Source organism: Stegodyphus dumicola, chromosome 1 (genome assembly GCF_044657685.1).
Source record: "Stegodyphus dumicola isolate Sdum_Otavi_A_Nest chromosome 1, ASM4465768v1".
Taxonomy (NCBI): domain Eukaryota; kingdom Metazoa; phylum Arthropoda; class Arachnida; order Araneae; family Eresidae; genus Stegodyphus; species Stegodyphus dumicola.
Window position 1 is genome coordinate 118885110 of NC_140768.1, and position 20343 is coordinate 118905452.

At 34.0% G+C, this 20343-nt stretch overlaps 1 protein-coding gene across 1 annotated transcript in view; it reads right to left on the reverse strand.

The window, feature by feature from the left end:
* Nucleotides 1-9043, reverse strand: part of LOC118187769 (cationic amino acid transporter 4-like) — a 51626-nt gene extending 42583 nt beyond the window's left edge. Inside the window, exon 1 of the mRNA XM_085819753.1 lies at nt 8833-9043. Coding sequence (XP_085675879.1) covers nt 8833-8854 — 22 coding nt within the window. The 5' untranslated portion in view covers nt 8855-9043. The remainder of the gene's footprint in view (nt 1-8832) is intronic.
* Nucleotides 9044-20343: the final 11300 nt, after the last annotated feature.

The following is a 20343-nucleotide window of genomic DNA, read 5'->3' on the forward strand; positions in this document are numbered from 1 at the left end:
TAAAAGCATTGCAAAATAAATACAATTTTCTTTTGGGATTGAATAGAATGAATTAAACTAGAAGAGAAACACGCTAATGTGACAATCAAAACCGTGAAAAACAACCTTATATTTAGCGTAGGTATAATGAAACACTCAATCGATTTCGAGGGCATTTCGAGCTCCTCATCAGGAGAAAGAAATACATAGAAAGAAGAAAATAGGAATCACAGAAACACGTGGTGCTTATCAGCACTGCACGTCGTTATAACTAGATTTTTAATCAGAGTTGCACTGGCCGCCTACTTTTACTGAGCCAGGCTGTCTGATCAAGCATAAAGAAATATTAGCGAAGTTAAAATAGGGAGCGAGGGGCAAATGCACATTACGCTCAAAATCTGAACTTCAAATAATGGAAAGCAACCACTGAACGGATTTTTATATCCTCTGGTAGTACCAAGTGCGAGGAGGTAACGCCATCTATCGGCAAAAATAATTGAATTAAGACAGTAGAATTTTAAAGGCATTAGGAAGGACTGGATTGGACTTCAAATCATTAACTAAACTTTCTAAATCTTTGTGAATGTGAAAAGCCTCAAGAAAATCCAATTCGCCTATGGAAGAAGCCTTTTGGATGATTTTTGCAGACCCAAAATCAAAATTATGGTTAAAAGTCCAGCTATGATACGCTATTGAAGACTTGTTAATTTCCCCTTTTTTGACATAAGATTCATGTTCCTTGATACGAAACTTCAACGCTCTTTTTGTTTGGCCAATATATCTTAAACCACACTGACATGATATACTATAAATTCCCCAAGAATTCAAGACAGAAACGCAATCTTTTAGAATCGAAGGGTGAATTTTATTAATAGGGGAGAAACCGACTTGAAAATTGAATTTCTGGAGAATCCGTGCAATTTTATAGCTAACAGAAGGATAAAATGGAAGCACGACAAGGTCATTGATATTATTTCTAACAGTGGAATGTCTTCTTTGATGGGAATCTGAAAATTTTTTGACGGCTTTATCAATAATCACGGGAGAAAATCCACGGTCAATCGCAACTGCTCTCAAATAATTAAGTTCATTGGTAAGCAAAGATTCAGAGGAACAAACTTTTAGCGCGCGGAAAACATAATAGTAAAAAGAAGCCATTTTTTGCTTAACAGGGTGGCATGACTTGGCATGGGGTGGTAAACAAACTGCAAAGGGTTTACGGTATACAGTGGTGCTAAAATCGGTTTCATTGCGGATTATAAGAATATCGAGGAAGGGGAGGGAATTGTTGGATTCAATTTCAAGAGTGAATTGGATGGCTGGATCAATTGAATTCATAATAGATAGAATCTCGGATAAATCCTCTTTATAACCGTCAAAAAGTGCGAAAGTGTCGTCAACATACCGAATCCAAAGACGAAAAGATAATTTATCAAATAATTTCATCTCAAAATAGTGCATATAAATGTCAGCAAGTACCGGACTGAGAGGATTACCCATAGCCAATCCTTCAACTTGACGAAAATATGCATTTTGGAAAACAAAGTGGGTTTGACTTAGAGAAACTTTAGTAAGCGAAACCAACTCATTAATTTCAGTATGTGTGAAGTGAAATTCCCGAAGCCTAGTTTCAAGACAATTTAGTGCTCCTTCGACCGGAACATTAGTAAACAATGATTTGACATCAAATGAAACCATAATGGAACGAAGTGGGGAAATATTTTTAAGTTTATCAATGACTTCAACAGAATTTTTTACAGTGTGAATATTGTTATCAAGTAGAGGAGAAAATCTGGAAACTAAATATTTGGCCAAAGGATATGAAGTAGTACCTATGTTGGAAACAATTGGTCGAAAAGGAATACCGGTTTTGTGGACTTTTGGAAGAGCATAAAGTCTAGCGCAATTAGTAATAGGCGGAATAAGTGATTTCTTCAACTGAGTTGGCAGAATGTGGGAAGATTTAATAGCACTTTTTACTTTCATGAGGTCCGAAGTTGAAGGATCTTTAGGGATCGAGCGGTATGGGCCTTCATTTATCAATTTAGAGACTCCAGTAATATATGTGTGTTTGTCCATAACAACGATCTGTCCGCCCTTATCAGCTTTAGAGATAATGATATTAGTATCAGAATTAATTTCACGTAAGATCTCATTTTCCTTTTTGCTAAGATTAGAACCCAAAGATTTATTGTTAAAATTAACGTTATGAGTAATTAGGTGGCGGATTGTATCCTTCTGCGTTTCCGAAATTTTGGAGAATTTAAAGGCTTTCTCTATAGGGGCGATGATTTGAGGAATTGAAGGTTTAGATGTCTTTGAAAAGTTGAAATTATATTTTAATACTTTTAACTGATCCTCCGAAAGATTCCTATTGGAGATATTAACGATGGAGTTAACGTTTACAGTGGGAAGATCAGCTAGATAATTGGGACTATCCGACTGGTGTGTGAGTTTTTGGAATTTAGAAATGAGCACATTTTTATGCCGTTGACAAACGGTATCGGTTCTAGACCAGGATGTATGTTCAAATGAGGAAAAATTTTCAGTGGAATTAGCAATTTTTAAATGGAGGTAATATAATTCAAATTCAATTTTAGATAAACGTTTGCGTGTGTCCCTTATAATGTGACGAAGAAGTGCCAATTTGAATTTATGCAAAATTTTTGAAACGTGAACGGAAGCTTTAAGGCTACATTTCACATGTATAAATTTGGGAATGAAATTTTGATGTTTGCATTTAAGTAGAAACTGTAGATGATTCAAGAATTTCGTACGCTTAAGGCGTAACTTACAAAATCGGTTCCTGTCAGTGGACATATTGTGAAAAGGGCACAAGCAAGAAACAAGTGAACAAAAGAAATGTAATTCCGAAAGTCCAAACAAGTAATTACTTATAACATGAAAAAAACACCAATAAATAATGAAGACAATTTTCATCAACAAATGACAAAAACATTCCAAAAGGAGAGAAACATCCAATACTGAAAAACCAATAGCCACGTGGAAAGAAGCAACGAAAGTCAAAATATTTGAGTTCATTTTATTTGAAGTTCAGATTTTGAGCGTAATGTGCATTTGCCCCTCGCTCCCTATTTTAACTTCGCTAATATTTCTTTATGCTTGATCAGACAGCCTGGCTCAGTAAAAGTAGGCGGCCAGTGCAACTCTGATTAAAAATCTAGTTATAACGACGTGCAGTGCTGATAAGCACCACGTGTTTCTGTGATTCCTATTTTCTTCTTTCTATGTATTTCTTTCTCCTGATGAGGAGCTCGAAATGCCCTCGAAATCGATTGAGTGTTTCATTATACCTACGCTAAATATAAGGTTGTTTTTCACGGTTTTGATTGTCACATTAGCGTGTTTCTCTTCTAGTCTAGTTTGTGCTATCAACCGGCATTTTCGAGAATATTTTACTGTTTATTGTTTTACCACGTGCACCATTTTATTTACTTCTTTCCACGTGGCCATCATTTTTTCGGATTTGGTTTATGCTATCAACCGGCATTTTCGAGGTAATTCTATATTTTTTCGGTTTACCACGTGCACGATTTTGACTTTCGTTGCTTCTTTCCACGTGGCTATTGGTTTTTCAGTATTGGATGTTTCTCTCCTTTTGGAATGTTTTTGTCATTTGTTGATGAAAATTGTCTTTATTATTTATTGGTGTTTTTTTCATGTTATAAGTAATTACTTGTTTGGACTTTCGGAATTACATTTCTTTTGTTCACTTGTTTCTTGCTTGTGCCCTTTTCACAATATGTCCACTGACAGGAACCGATTTTGTAAGTTACGCCTTAAGCGTACGAAATTCTTGAATCATCTACAGTTTCTACTTAAATACAAACATCAAAATTTCATTCCCAAATTTATACATGTGAAATGTAGCCTTAAAGCTTCCGTTCACGTTTCAAAAATTTTGCATAAATTCAAATTGGCACTTCTTCGTCACATTATAAGGGACACACGCAAACGTTTATCTAAAATTGAATTTGAATTATATTACCTCCATTTAAAAATTGCTAATTCCACTGAAAATTTTTCCTCATTTGAACATACATCCTGGTCTAGAACCGATACCGTTTGTCAACGGCATAAAAATGTGCTCATTTCTAAATTCCAAAAACTCACACACCAGTCGGATAGTCCCAATTATCTAGCTGATCTTCCCACTGTAAACGTTAACTCCATCGTTAATATCTCCAATAGGAATCTTTCGGAGGATCAGTTAAAAGTATTAAAATATAATTTCAACTTTTCAAAGACATCTAAACCTTCAATTCCTCAAATCATCGCCCCTATAGAGAAAGCCTTTAAATTCTCCAAAATTTCGGAAACGCAGAAGGATACAATCCGCCACCTAATTACTCATAACGTTAATTTTAACAATAAATCTTTGGGTTCTAATCTTAGCAAAAAGGAAAATGAGATCTTACGTGAAATTAATTCTGATACTAATATCATTATCTCTAAAGCTGATAAGGGCGGACAGATCGTTGTTATGGACAAACACACATATATTACTGGAGTCTCTAAATTGATAAATGAAGGCCCATACCGCTCGATCCCTAAAGATCCTTCAACTTCGGACCTCATGAAAGTAAAAAGTGCTATTAAATCTTCCCACATTCTGCCAACTCAGTTGAAGAAATCACTTATTCCGCCTATTACTAATTGCGCTAGACTTTATGCTCTTCCAAAAGTCCACAAAACCGGTATTCCTTTTCGACCAATTGTTTCCAACATAGGTACTGCTTCATATCCTTTGGCCAAATATTTAGTTTCCAGATTTTCTCCTCTACTTGATAACAATATTCACACTGTAAAAAATTCTGTTGAAGTCATTGATAAACTTAAAAATATTTCCCCACTTCGTTCCATTATGGTTTCATTTGATGTCAAATCATTGTTTACTAATGTTCCGGTCGAAGGAGCACTAAATTGTCTTGAAACTAGGCTTCGGGAATTTCACTTCACACATACTGAAATTAATGAGTTGGTTTCGCTTACTAAAGTTTCTCTAAGTCAAACCCACTTTGTTTTCCAAAATGCATATTTTCGTCAAGTTGAAGGATTGGCTATGGGTAATCCTCTCAGTCCGGTACTTGCTGACATTTATATGCACTATTTTGAGATGAAATTATTTGATAAATTATCTTTTCGTCTTTGGATTCGGTATGTTGACGACACTTTCGCACTTTTTGACGGTTATAAAGAGGATTTATCCGAGATTCTATCTATTATGAATTCAATTGATCCAGCCATCCAATTCACTCTTGAAATTGAATCCAACAATTCCCTCCCCTTCCTCGATATTCTTATAATCCGCAATGAAACCGATTTTAGCACCACTGTATACCGTAAACCCTTTGCAGTTTGTTTACCACCCCATGCCAAGTCATGCCACCCTGTTAAGCAAAAAATGGCTTCTTTTTACTATTATGTTTTCCGCGCGCTAAAAGTTTGTTCCTCTGAATCTTTGCTTACCAATGAACTTAATTATTTGAGAGCAGTTGCGATTGACCGTGGATTTTCTCCCGTGATTATTGATAAAGCCGTCAAAAAATTTTCAGATTCCCATCAAAGAAGACATTCCACTGTTAGAAATAATATCAATGGCCTTGTCGTGCTTCCATTTTATCCTTCTGTTAGCTATAAAATTGCACGGATTCTCCAGAAATTCAATTTTCAAGTCGGTTTCTCCCCTATTAATAAAATTCACCCTTCGATTCTAAAAGATTGCGTTTCTGTCTTGAATTCTTGGGGAATTTATAGTATATCATGTCAGTGTGGTTTAAGATATATTGGCCAAACAAAAAGAGCGTTGAAGTTTCGTATCAAGGAACATGAATCTTATGTCAAAAAAGGGGAAATTAACAAGTCTTCAATAGCGTATCATAGCTGGACTTTTAACCATAATTTTGATTTTGGGTCTGCAAAAATCATCCAAAAGGCTTCTTCCATAGGCGAATTGGATTTTCTTGAGGCTTTTCACATTCACAAAGATTTAGAAAGTTTAGTTAATGATTTGAAGTCCAATCCAGTCCTTCCTAATGCCTTTAAAATTCTACTGTCTTAATTCAATTATTTTTGCCGATAGATGGCGTTACCTCCTCGCACTTGGTACTACCAGAGGATATAAAAATCCGTTCAGTGGTTGCTTTCCATTATTTGAAGTTCAGATTTTGAGCGTAATGTGCATTTGCCCCTCGCTCCCTATTTTAACTTCGCTAATATTTCTTTATGCTTGATCAGACAGCCTGGCTCAGTAAAAGTAGGCGGCCAGTGCAACTCTGATTAAAAATCTAGTTATAACGACGTGCAGTGCTGATAAGCACCACGTGTTTCTGTGATTCCTATTTTCTTCTTTCTATGTATTTCTTTCTCCTGATGAGGAGGGACCTTTAGCTGCCCTCGAAATCGATTGAGTGTTTCATTATACCTACGCTAAATATAAGGTTGTTTTTCACGGTTTTGATAGAATGAATTAAATTTTTCTTTTTAGCAGAATTTTTTAATCTAAATTTTGAAATGATCTATAGTATGGAAGAAATAAAAACCTTCAGAACTTTCAGATGGATGACTTTTTTTTCCTAATAAAACATTTCAACATCGTTTAGATTTTGTGAAAAGGGTTAGGGTTAAGGTTATTCAATTATGGCAAAGCACACGAAGGCTATCTGCCTAAAGGGATGGATGCCTTCGTGGAGGACTTTCTAAGAGAAACTGGCTCGTATACACGTTACACATGGGGAAAAGCACGAAAATGCCCATGCAGGCAGCCCAGATTTTGTGAAAAGTATTTGAATAAAAATAAATACGTAATAAATAAAAGCTGAGTTTAAAATTAAGAAAGCATTTTTTAACAATAATTAAATCATTAGCTTCAGGAATTTAAATTTTTAATTAACAGCATGAATTAAATCTTTCAGTTAATTTTTGTGATTCAATTTGATTTTAAGCTTTCAAAAGACTTAATTTTTGTATTATATAAGCAATAAAAATCGCAAAATATGTTATATAAATTTAGACACTAAAAAACATTAAGCTCGGAGGAAAAAAAAAATGACGTGGACGCCATATGAGTTCTTCGTACGGCCTATTAAATTATACACATTTTTTGTTGCTCTTCATTTAAACTTATTTTCTGAAATTATTCTAACTTAATTGAGCTATCCTTAAAGGCAAATTGGAAATGGCATCAAAAATTGTAAAATTTGAAATTAAATATCTCGGTCAGTTTTATTCTGGCTGAGAGGCAAACTTCGTGTTTTCTTTTCTTTCCCCCCCCCCCAACGAATGTTAAACTTTTCCATATATAACTACGGGAACCTGGAGATCGTGTTAAAAGTTAGATCTCATCGTTTGTAAAAATTTAATGTTTTTTAAAATTTGCCATTGCGAAATCATGAATATTTTCATTAAAACACTTCTGTAACCGGAAATACATCACTACGACCAAAAGAAAGGCCGAATAAGTTGGGTGGGTATATGTATGTATATACTTTTGGTACTGGCTAATTTATTATTATTACTATTTGATCAACGTTATCTTGATCGTGCAGATCCATTACTGATGCATATTCGGTTACCGATCCCTGATCGACCCCTTGATCATCATTGAACCCTTTTAAAATTTCCTAGACCCTCAGTGGTCTACACCAACCCGTTGGGGAAACCTGTGTTCTAAACAAATATATATGAACACGACTATTAAAATTTATGAAATTTCAATTTTTGTACTTGTTACAGTTAATGTATGAAACGCCGGCATTCTATAGAATATCTAGGCATTTTATCGAATGCCTGGCGTTTTTTAGGAAAAGTATGAAATATGAGAATTATTATATACTTTCCCTAAGCATTGTATTGGGGAGTCATTAGGGTTTTTTTATGCTGAAGAAGCGAAAAATGTGCAATGCTCTCGCCGGAATTCAAACCCCGGACTTCCCGAGTGCGCGTCGATTGTGCTTCCAGTTACCCCATGAAGGCATCCCGAAAGGAGGGAGAAAATACCTTATAATACCTGGGCATTCTATAGAATGTCAAACGCTATTTAGGAAAAGTGTGAAAAAGGTAATAAGGCTGTTATTTAAAAGCCGTACATTTCTTAAAAATATTAATGTCATTTTTAAAAATTAATAACAGAGTACCATTAAATAACTTCTATTCAAAATACGCAAAGACAAATGAAAATTGTACAAAGCAAAATTTATGCCTTTCTTATTAAAGAAAAGCATGCATGAAAATGTATGAAATGTATGGAATTATGAAATGAATATATTAAACGTATGAAATAGAAACGAATGCGTTAAATGTGTGTCTATTGGGAAGGAATCGGAGATGTATTTCATACTTCCCCGCTTTGCCTTAAAAATGTCTAGGAAATGCATGAAGTGTTAATCGTTTCATACATTTCAGACAGTTTTCGGTATCCTAAAACATGGCTAAATATTCTACAGAATGCCGGCTTTCATTACACTGCCGGTAACATATGCATGTATGCCCACTTAATCGCAAAATTTTAGGCTTTAGTTAATGAAACAGACTAATTTTTCTTAATTTTCGCAATTTAAATTCTATACTGTATATAAATTATTGATAACTGATTTCAAAATGAAACCCAAACAGGTGCCAAAATAATAAATATTTCTGTTATATGTATTTAAAAGAAATATGTCATTAGTTAAATTTCAAGTAATTCTTTATATATTAAGTCAATTCTATACTTTCTATCAATTATTTATATTTTATATCAATATTTAATTTATATTTTCCGTAATTCTTTACCCTGTTTACAAGGAATATTTAGAAACCGCAATTTTTTATCAGAAATATTTAAAAACCTACCTCTTTCATCGGAACTTGGCATATTTGAAACTAAATTCTTCTTCAAAAGACAGTTTTTTGGAGGCTATTTTGTATTTGATGTTTTCAATGAGCGAATTTTTGAGATAAATGTAGAAATATAGAAAATATAGAACTAAATATAGAAAAATAAGTTCATTTTGCCAGGTATTTAACGCGGCTAGTGGTCTTCCATGCGCATTCAGTCTGACTCGGAAATAGCGAATAAACTGTTACATTACACTATACACTCCTCCGTCCCCCCCCTGAGAGTTTTTGACTATTGTTATTCAAAATACGCGTAAGTTATAGCAGGAAAATTGCATCGCGCATTCTCCTGACTCGCAGCGGCCGAAGTTGTTTTCCTTTTCTTCCTCCTAATTCACTAGAAATGATTATTCACGTTGTAAAAAGCGCGAAATTCGCCATATACGGTGATAAGTCATCAAGTACATTGATATGTAAGGTTTTAACCAAAATCTCTTTCTTGTGTTTTCGCATGTTTTTACTATGTTTTTCTACGCTTTTATTATTATTATTATTACGGTTATTCTAATTTTATTTTCACTTGTGAGCCCAAATGGACAGTTTGCCCAGAAGAGCTACTAATTTCGTTTTGGCAGTTTGCATCGTCCACTACAAAACGGCGTTTCACTTTTCAAATTGTTGTCACCAAATATTAGAGCCCTGCTTTACATTTAAGGAAATTAAATAATGAAGAATCTGCAGGAATGTATGCATCTTCCTCGCATTTTGAAAAAAACAGTGGTACCCAAAGACATCAAATTTTGAATAACATAATCCTCCACTCCAATATGGGCATTTGGAATTTGGAATTTGTTTTGTTATCTATTTCATATTTTGTAAAACTTTAACGAATTTTTGATTAACAAACTCAACGATATCAAAGCGAATACAATGGCAACATTGTACGGGAAGGAAAAAAAAAAAAAAAAACATTATTATCTCCACACGGGTCTGTATATCGGAAATTCCAATGGTATGCATGCTGTTTTTAAATATTTTGTGATATTGCTGTTGAGTTGAATTTTATGAATTAATGCGAAGAACATAATGCTTAATAAACAAAGATAACATGCAAAAAGTTAAACAAAAAGTTAAAAAGCAAAAAGTTAAAGTTAAAGGGGCGTCCCCTTTGGGCTTCATATAAAATCTGAAAGCTTTCAGATTTATTTATTTATTTAATTTGCCGGGATTTAAAAATTTAAGGGACTGTTTCTCGGGATCAATAAATTGCCTTAAACTCATTTTTTAATACACGGCTATCAAAAAATAGAATATCAATATTAGAAAATATCGATTATCGGAGGAACTGCCACCGTAGAGAACATCGGATAATCGAAAGCTCGATTAAAACAGGCTAAATTTTAAATCATACCAGTTTTCCTTTTTGATAATTTTTTCTGAAATTGTTTGTTTGAAATTCTAAGAGTAAATCCACAAGTACAACTATTAACATTTTAGCAAACTCTTCTATTACAAAATAAAATTTGTTTATTTGGAGACAAAAAGATTCATAAGAAATTCCAATAAACGAATTCCATGAAAATTTACGCCATTAATGAAATTTTGCCAGTTTATTGCTTACACTTTTATAACAGAATTTTTTTTCTTTTTAGTCTTTTCTTTTTGTCCCTGAAGGACTATTGTTTTCGTTTTGCGATTTGCGTTGAAAACTTTAGAAGGCTGTATCACTTTTCAAATCGTAGCCACCAGATACTATCGCCCTGTATTATATTTGAAGAAATTAAATAATGAAGAATCTGCATAAATGTATATCTGTTTCTCACATTGTGATAAAACAAAGGTACTTAGAGCTATCCGATTTTGAATGACGTAATCCTACTGCGAATATTGGCGGGCATCTAAAAGCCCAAATTTGAAATTTGGAATTTGTTTTATTATCAATTTCATATTTTGTAAAACTTTAACGAATTTTTCATTAACAAACTCAACAATTTAAAATCGAGCAATGGCAACACTCTACCGGGGGGGAGGGAACATTTTTGTCCAGCGCTGTATCGGAAATTATACAGATATGCTCATTTTAAAATTATTTTGCGACTTGCTGTTGAAATGTCGCAAAATCAGGTGCGAAGCACATGTTTACAGGCGCCCAGGCTGAAAGCCGCATCCTGAATGTAACATGTTGCGAATTAGCATGACGTTCCTATGATAACATGAAGTAGGCAGAGAATTCCAAAATCATGGTATTCTCACAAGATGTTGTGATGATGAGTCGTTCGTATACCAACTCTGGAGACGCAGGTAAACTGCCTAAGAAATGGCAAAGTCTATTCTAGTCATCAGATTCTGCAAATTTTAACAGTAGCATTGCTGCTTGAAATCCAATTTGTAGTGTTTCGGCTGAGTTTTTTGCCGTTCTGATCTTCCCAATACAGGATATGATGGCAGTAAGGAACGCGTTGATTTTCTCATCTTGTATCCAATTAAGGCCATCGTTTAATTCTTTCGGCGGAGGGGGGGGGGCTGAATTTTCCTTGCAATTTCTCGCTGTAAGTGACTTGTGGGAGTTTTTTCTTCAATGGGATTTGAGCTGTCTTAGAACTTGGAAAGTTTTCTTCAGAGAATTCAGGTACTTTCGGCTGGGGACGACTGCTTTTTCTTTCAAACCTTTTCTTGTATTCGCTGCAGCCCCTGTAGCTGCTCACGTGGCAGAGTCCACAAAATATGCACTTAGGCTTATCCTCTGGTTTCATATCGCATTCGTTACTTCTGTGCTGTTTCCCACACTTCGCACACCTTACCGGGTATGCAACAGTACTGAGAGTGTCCAAACTGCTGGCAGCGGTAGCATTGTACGGGCCCTTTTCTTGGGTTTGAATTTTTCAATAACGATGTTAAAGCTGAACATTTTATTTAGCTGGTGTATGTTGTTTCCTTCCGGGGTTCTTTGGAGTTCAAGGAGGTAGATGGGTAGGTTGATTTTCTTTCCTTCATGACTTTTCGAAAACTGCTTCACTTTTAAAATATTTAAGTTCTTGAACTTCAGGTCTTGGACTCTGGCATTTTCTGTAATAGTGGCTGGGAAGTTCTTCATTATAACACGATTGCTATTGAACTGAATTTTATGTTTTAAGTGCGAAGAACGTGGTATTTAATAAATAAAGGTAACACATAAAATATTCAAAAAAACACCCCTTTGGACACAATTTAAAATTTGAAACCTTTCAGATTTAAAAAAAAAAATTAATTTTAGTTTAGTTTTCACAAGTAGGAACACTTACAGCAGTTGAGAGGAAAGTTCGCACTAGTATTACAATATTTGGAACTTTGTTCTGTTATCTTTTGTTTTGTTTTGTTTTTGAGAAAGTGTGTTAGCTCTTTTCTATGATAGTACTAAGCCTATCTAATTTCTGTTATAGTACTAAATGCTTAGTAGTACATGCATCAGTAGCATATATAGATGTAGCCCTTTCGCCAGAGCTATCAGATATTACAGCATCGATACATAATGTTGCGTGCGTACGCGTTCGTAATGGATTGAATTCGCACAGGACCGATGATAGCTTGATAAAATTTATTTTCCCAAGAAAAACATTTTACAGTTTTGGAACTTTCAAAAAAAAAAAAAATACTCATAAAGTTCTTCTCAGTAGGACAGAGCACAATCAGTAGTTGCCTCTTCAAAATACTAAGAAAGTTAAGCACATCTCAATCGAAAGCGCATTTAAAGAGCGAAGCTCACACGGAGATCCTCAATACTGTAAATTCAATTCTGAACTATAAACTGAGATAAAGCTGATGCGCTGTACGAACTTGTACAGTTTTTCCTCCACCATCGAAAAATCTCTAGAACCTTCCGTTTTTCGAAATTATTGGAAGGCATATACAGTTAAAGTTACATATAAAGGCTGGATACGGTTATAGTTACATGTAGGGAGTACTTGAGGTTATTCAGTTACAGTTAAACAGGTACAAGATCCAAATCGTCACCAAATTCGGCGGCTTTTGGCGATTTCTCGCCAAATTTGTCGAAAAAAATTAGTCGTCCAAACCATCGCTAGCTTGGCGATATCTCGCAACTTGAGCGAGATAGCCATTTATCTCAGTGTTAAATAGACTTGAGCTTGTAATCTTATTTTTCCAGAAGAGGCATTTCATGTTTCACTGTACAAAAGATACTACAATTTTACCTGTAATTCGAATAAAATTATTTACATATGTACGTAATCCGTAACAATATTAGAGATGACAATGACCTTGGAGTCACTATAGTTAAAAACAGCCTATTTAGGTAATAGTTTTGAGGAGAAGTTAGTCTTCAAATAAAAGCCCAGCAAATGTACAGTTATGATTCAGAGTGGGTTTCCCAACCAACTTCCATGTTACCAACAGCGGCAAGTCATGCAGAAACCGAAATTTCCCTTGAATCAGTTCGGACAACACCCTTTCCTCTATTTTATTTGATAGTTTAATGAGAAAGGTAGAAAAAACGTGGTTCACACTCAGTGGCGAACCTACAGCTATCAAAGTCGAAAATCTCCTTGGAGCCAGACCAAGAAAAACTTCAGCGCCGGAGGGGACGACTGAAGATTTCAAATCCTCCATCATGTTTACTATGAATGGGAAACATTTAATTATAAAATTTTTTATCATTAATTTGGCGTTATGGCACAGATGTCCCCCCTTGCTAAGCTACTGCCTGGGGATGCATTATTGGAATGCAGCCTTCTTATGGCTCACTGTTAATTGAAGAAGCTTTTAATTACTTTCAGCTTTGAACAGCTTCTCTTTCAAAAAGCAGCTGAAAAAGGCTTTAATAGGAACTGATTTTTAGACGTACTTTTCCACAACAAACATTAACATTTTCACTGTAGACTGTTTATTAGTTTCGCACTTTTCAGCTTTTGCCGCTTGAAGATGACGTCTTAACCGTTTAATTTCTGGTAAGATTTTATTTTCTGCTGTCTTATGAAAAGTTTCACTAAGGCTGGAAATTAACTTCGGAAGTTTACTAATTTCTGTTTTAATAAGATGCAGTGACTGAATGACTGCAAATTTTTTATATATACTTTTTGCATCAACCAACATATTTATACCTAATCATATCATCCTCCCAGAGAACAATGTTACTTTTTTACAATTCTAACATTACAGGTACATAAGGCATTTAAGGTTCTTCGTAGGCCTCCTTAAGTTCAAGCCTTCCGTACACCACTGTTCACACCATGGAGGCAAAGAGGAGGTAAGAGAGGAAGGAGGGGCCAACTCCGCACTAGAACTGAAGTGCTAGCTCCAAGACTTCGGTCTCCAGATGGGATGTCTTTTGTTTACATTAAGAAGCTCACTTGGCAAAGGTTATTTCGACCCACGACAGTTCCATACAAATCGAAAAACGAGACACTTCAGCATAAAAGAAACATTTATTATGTGATGGATAATAGCAATTTGTATAGTTTAATGACATTTCGGCAAAAATCCCATCTTGGTTATTTTTCGATAACTAACAACAGCGATTTTGATTATGAATTTCTTAAATAAAATTCTAAGCTGTTGAACTACAAATATATAGATTTTAGCAAAAATGTTACGCTTAAAGAAAGAAAAATAACTTACGGTACCTTTAAAATTGTATACGTCTTTCAATACCCTTGACAGAGTTCTATCTGCTAAAAAGAGAGATGCCATCGTGGAAAATTTCAAAGAAAAACTTACCTTTGATTGGGTATTAAAAATAATGCAGGTAATTTTCATTCAAGTTATCTTTATACATATTTCTTATGGAAAAATTTCAGGTATATGCTATAATTTTAGTTTTACTAAATTATTTTTTTCAAAATCTTTACATTTTTAGTAGTTTGCAACATATATTTTCACAAACAGTAGCAGTTAACAATTTTTACTTTTTTATACATTTTAACAATGTTTCAAAGTTAGCAACATTTTTACACACAAAACAAGCATTTTACATTATTAAAGTTTTCAACTTAGGTGTCTACAATAGGTCTCACAGGTAGCAGCTTTACATTGTATTAGCGCCTCTATTTATACAGTTAGCAGTAACAAACTACTCATTTCACCTAGTTTAGCAAATCCTATACATTCTCAGAAATTCAAATCTGTAGTTATAGGTAAGTTAAATTAAAGCTTGCTATTTACTAGCCAACTTATTATTATTAATATTTATATTTTGATAGATTGTATATACGAGGGCTGTAAATCAAGTGATGGCAACATAGGTATAAATCAATTTTCAATCAACTTACAAGTACAACTGCATTACATTCCTTCTATGTAATCACCAGCAAAGCTTATAACCTTTTGCCAAATGTCGGGAAGCCGTTGTAAAACAGTGGCAAGGTGTTGATTGTTGATGTGAGTGACCGAGCGCCCTACTGTGTGAAGTACAGATGAAACATCATAAAATCGGTTAACTCGGAGGGGTTCCTTCATGGACCTTATAAAAAATAGACTAACCCAAATGGGTTTTCACCCTCGTCTGAGACGTTCCCGGCTGTCACCTTGATCCCATCCGGAGGAGTAGGGACGACTTGCAGAAATTTAACAGTGGTTGCCTATTGCATATAATTGTCTAGAAAAAGCTGGTTGTAGCGCCTTATTTCACAAATTAGAATTTCTGCATACTTTTATTTTTGAAATTGAGATTGATTTTTAAAAATTTAGCATATTTATCAAGCATAATTAACGTTCCAAATAATTATAAAGCTACTGCATGCTTTCAGGGCTGGATATTTTTTTTAGATTTTCTAATGCTGTAAGGAAATTTGTAACTACTTCTTTTAGAAAATAATATTTTAAATCTGAACTAAGAGAAATTCTCTTGCAATTTTTATGCTTTTTATTGGTGTAACTAAGTAAAAAATACTAAAATATTTGAAAACAAATTTTTGAAAGTTTTGTTTAAAATTCTAAATTGTGCTGCTTTTCTAAAAATATAGATGAGTATTATAGCACAATTTTTATAAAGGAATTTTATTTCAATTATATTTCATAATACATCATAGTCATAAACATTTTTGACTCCTTAATAACTTTTATACATTTAATTCTAATATTAAAATTGTATTTAATCGTAATAATTAATTTTGCTTGTATTTTATAGTGATTATTTTTAAATTTATCTTTAGTTTTGTATAAGATTTTTTTTATTTACTGTTAATTTAATTTATTAGCCCAAAGGGGCGGTAGACTAGAAAGGCTGTTAGTTTCGAAGCGGCATTTTGCGCTGTTTTACTATAAATGTCCGTGTCTCCTTGCAAATTGTTGTTGCCAAATATTATCGTCCTCTATGATATTTAAAGAAATTAAATAATGAAGAATCTATCTGCATGGATACATGTATGTTTCTCGCACTGTGACAAAAACGACAGTACCTAAAGCCATCAAATTTTGAATAATGTAATCCTCCATCTGAGCATGGTCATCTGGACGGCCGAATTTCGAATTTGTTTTAATCTACTTCATATTTTGTTAAACTTCAACGAATTTGTGATTAACAAACTCAATGAATTCAGAGCGAACATTGTACGGAAAATAACAGTTTTATCTCCAGTGCGGAAATTCTAAAGATATGCTGTTTTCAAATGTATGTAATTTACGGGCGAAGAACATAATATTCAATAAATATAGATAACGCACAAAACGTTAAAAAAGTTTCCTTTTGGGCGTAATACAAGATCTGAGTGCTTCTAGATTTTATTTTACTTTTCTAGATTTTATTTATTTTTCTTTTTTTCCTTCATTACACTCAGAAAATTTTATGCTCCGAATTTAATAAATTACTAAAATAAATATTCCACTTTAATGTTAATAAGTTAATGATGATATAATCAAATAAATGATTATTTTGTAATGTTATTATAGTTTTGAAAATCACTGCCTGAAAATGGTCATTAAATTAAAAAAAAAATCAGACCTTGTTTAATTTTACCTTATTTATTTCAAAGCATCACGTACTATCAATCTTATTTAATTTTACGTTATTTGTACGCAAAATTATGTTCGAAAATTTTGTGCTTAGAGTTTGTTTTATCAAAGTAAAGATGTTTGTATACGAATTACGCGTGAAAAAATTAAGCGAAATACAGTAAAAAGTGCTTTAATGAGATATATTCAATCCTATTTGGGAAAACTGTGGCTTTCATAATCACATCATTATACAACGTATCACATTTAATAATTAAAAAGAGTTATGTGATACAAACGCTATAGGTTTCAGTGTTAAAGTAAACCAGATCGTCCCTACTCTTTCTTGCCGACGTTTTGGTGACGCACGCCCCGCCCACTGGGTTAGTTTATCTCTTGTAAGGTCCATGGGTTCCTTCAACTTCGGAAACAGATCGAAGTCGCAAGGACTCATGTCGGGTGAGTAGAGAGGGTGTTCCAGGATTTCCCACTGCCACCGTCGCAAAAGGAGAGTGACATTGTTTGCGACATGGCAACGAGCGTTGTCATGCAATACGATAGGGAGATTGTTGTGCAATAAACGTAAACGTTTGCTCCGCATAGCCGGACGCAGATGGTACTGTAGAAATCGGCCATAGTAATCTGCGTTGACAGTTTGTCCTTCAGGTACAGCATGTTTAAGAATCACACCGTCCCAGTCGTATGCCATAATCAGCATAAACTTCACCCTACTAGGTTCCTGTCGAAATTTCAGTGGACGTGGCGAACCTTGTGACGCCATTCATTTGATTGACGCTTTAATTCAGGCTCTTAGGCTCGTGCCTATGTCTCATCAATGGCGACAATACGCTGCAGAAATGCGTCTCCTTTATTTCGGTATCTCTCCAAGTGGGTGCCAGCCAGTGCATATCGGTGACATTTCTGTACTTCGGTTAGTCGATGTGGAAACCAGCGGGAAGCAATTTTCCTCATGTTGAGAGATTTCTTCATTATGCGCCACACCGTTTGATGACTCAGACCAACCTCTAAGTATAGTTCTCGGACAGTCTATCGGCGGTAAGGAGACCGCTCAGGATGTCAATCTGCTCGTGAGGAATGGAGAGCCGACCTGTGCGTTGCAAATCCGCAGTCTCATTCCGACCCGAACGAAATGCTTGAACCCAACGTGCTACTATCCTATACGGTAAAGCATTTGTGCTCCAGGCTTCCGCTAATCCTCGATAGCATTCTGTTGCATTTTTGCCACGGGCAACCTCGATTTTAAGCCACGACTGCTGATCACCTTTTGAAAACATGCTTTAGTAATTTAATAAATTACTAAAATAAATATTCCACTTTAATGTTAATAAGTTAATGATGATATAATCAAATAAATGATTATTTTGTAATGTTATTATAGTTTTGAAAATCACTGCCTGAAAATGGTCATTAAATTAAAAAAAAAAATCAGAGAGATGGAAACGAAACTCCTCACTTTAACGCCACCCAACAACTATCCTTCTAAACAGATCGACTGTTTTTTTGCACTCTACACATCGACAACAGCACCATCTCACCGCTCCCATATCCTATTTGCGCATGCCCACCCTTCTGCGAGTTTCAAGGTTAAGTTGCCACTATTTAATTTACAACCCCCGTAGTTTATTTTTGGTTTGCATGCATAATTCGTGTTGAGGAAGTTTCCAGTAGGCAAGAATTTCTAAATTACTTTGGTTTTCTACTCTTTATTTGTATTTAATTAATTTTAATTCTAGTCATTTTCTTGCTAATTTCTCAAAATTCCACTATTTTAATTTTCTTTTTTAATAATTCACTACATTTGGTTTTACTTTTGGTTTTGAATTTCTTTTACCCTAGCCTATATGGATGACGAAACACGAATTGAGTAATTGAAGAGTTAGGTTTGCGAGCAACTTGCCCTTGATAAGTGTGTCTCCCGAATGCTCAACAATTATTCACTTATACAATTTAATTTTTTGGAATAATATATTTTGTCATGGTTTTAGACACGTGCACTTAATTTACATATGCTCTTTGAATTTAAAATGATATTGTAAATTAGTTCGCAGCAATAAAATTAAATTTTTATTTTTATTTATTACTTTTGAAATTAAACTTTATATTAGCTTTTTAAAGCATGTATCTGCCTTTCACAAAATACGTAAATATTTAATTAATTATTTATAAATGTATTTGAAAGGAAGGATTTATTCATTCACAAACTCCTGTGAAAGTTACTGTGGAGAAATCTAATTATAAATTAATTATTATGGATTATTTTCAATTTATATTTATAATTATTAATGAATTATAAACATACATAAATTGAAATCCTATTGACAAATACGTTTATAAAACTATTTAAACAGGAATTGTTCGTACTGGAATGCAATCTGTTAAAAGGTATTGTAAAGAAAATTTTATGAGAAGTGTACTTAAATAAGTAATAAAAAGAGTTTTAGAATATGTATTGTTGAAATTAAGGGTAAAAAAAATCTGATAAGTATAATTAAAAATATTATTCCCTTGCATTTTATAATAACTCAGTTACAAATTTTAAATAATATTGTTACGAAATGTTTCAAATAATATTGTTACAAAATGCCTTTTGCCTTGTGTTCTCAAACACACTCTGGTGCATTGCCGTGAAGCTGTTTGCACTGTTATAGCCTGATTGCCTGAAGGCTGTGTCGCTGATTGTTACAGCGTGTGTATAGTAGTTCTTTGATGACTGTAAAAACGTGTTTTGGAGCTGTCCTGCGAATAAAGTGGCTGGCAAATAAAGTGTGTTTCGTTACTTCATTAAGTAAAGTTATTCACTTAAAATCCACGAACCCCGTACGTAGGCAAAGAAGAAAAAAATGTAACAATATTTTTAAAAAAGTCCTCTTTTTATTCCCTTTCAGAAATATTCAGAGTAAGTTAAGTACATGGAAATGAGCATTAATAGTTAACGTACTTCACTAGTAATAGACCAAATAGAGCATTAATTATAAATTGACTTAGATTTTTCGATTTAAAAGATGCCTCAGAAGCTAAAAAATCATGGTAAAGTATTTTAGGAAGAAGCTTTATAAATAGAAAAGAAATAATGCATAATTTTAATATTAATAATACAGTGGAACCTCGAGATATGCGCAGTGGCGTAACTAGAACTCTTGGGCCCCTATGCAAAAAATTTTCTTGCTCCCCCCCCCCAAAAAAAATACAGTATTAAAAAAAGGAAAGAAAACAGAAAACAAGAAAAAAAATCTGAAAGGATTTAGATTTAAACGGTCAACCAAAAGGGTTTGTTAAAGTTTTTTACCCTGCGCACGCAGTCTACCAGTTTGCTGTTGTACTCATTCCTGCTAACCGTAGCTTTCCCCCGCTTTTTTTCCTTTGTATGTGTGTGTCTTTTTAGCTTTAAAAACTAGCCGCTCGTACGGCCAGCCGCATAATATATTTATCATAAAAAAGAATAATGATTTTAATCAGCTAATATAATTTCATAAAAAATACTGAATACTTCTAATTAAACATGTCATGATTTTAAACATGTTTGCTTAAATAAATCATATCAGAAAGTAGTAAAAAATTTTCTTAAGAAATGCGCTTGTTGTT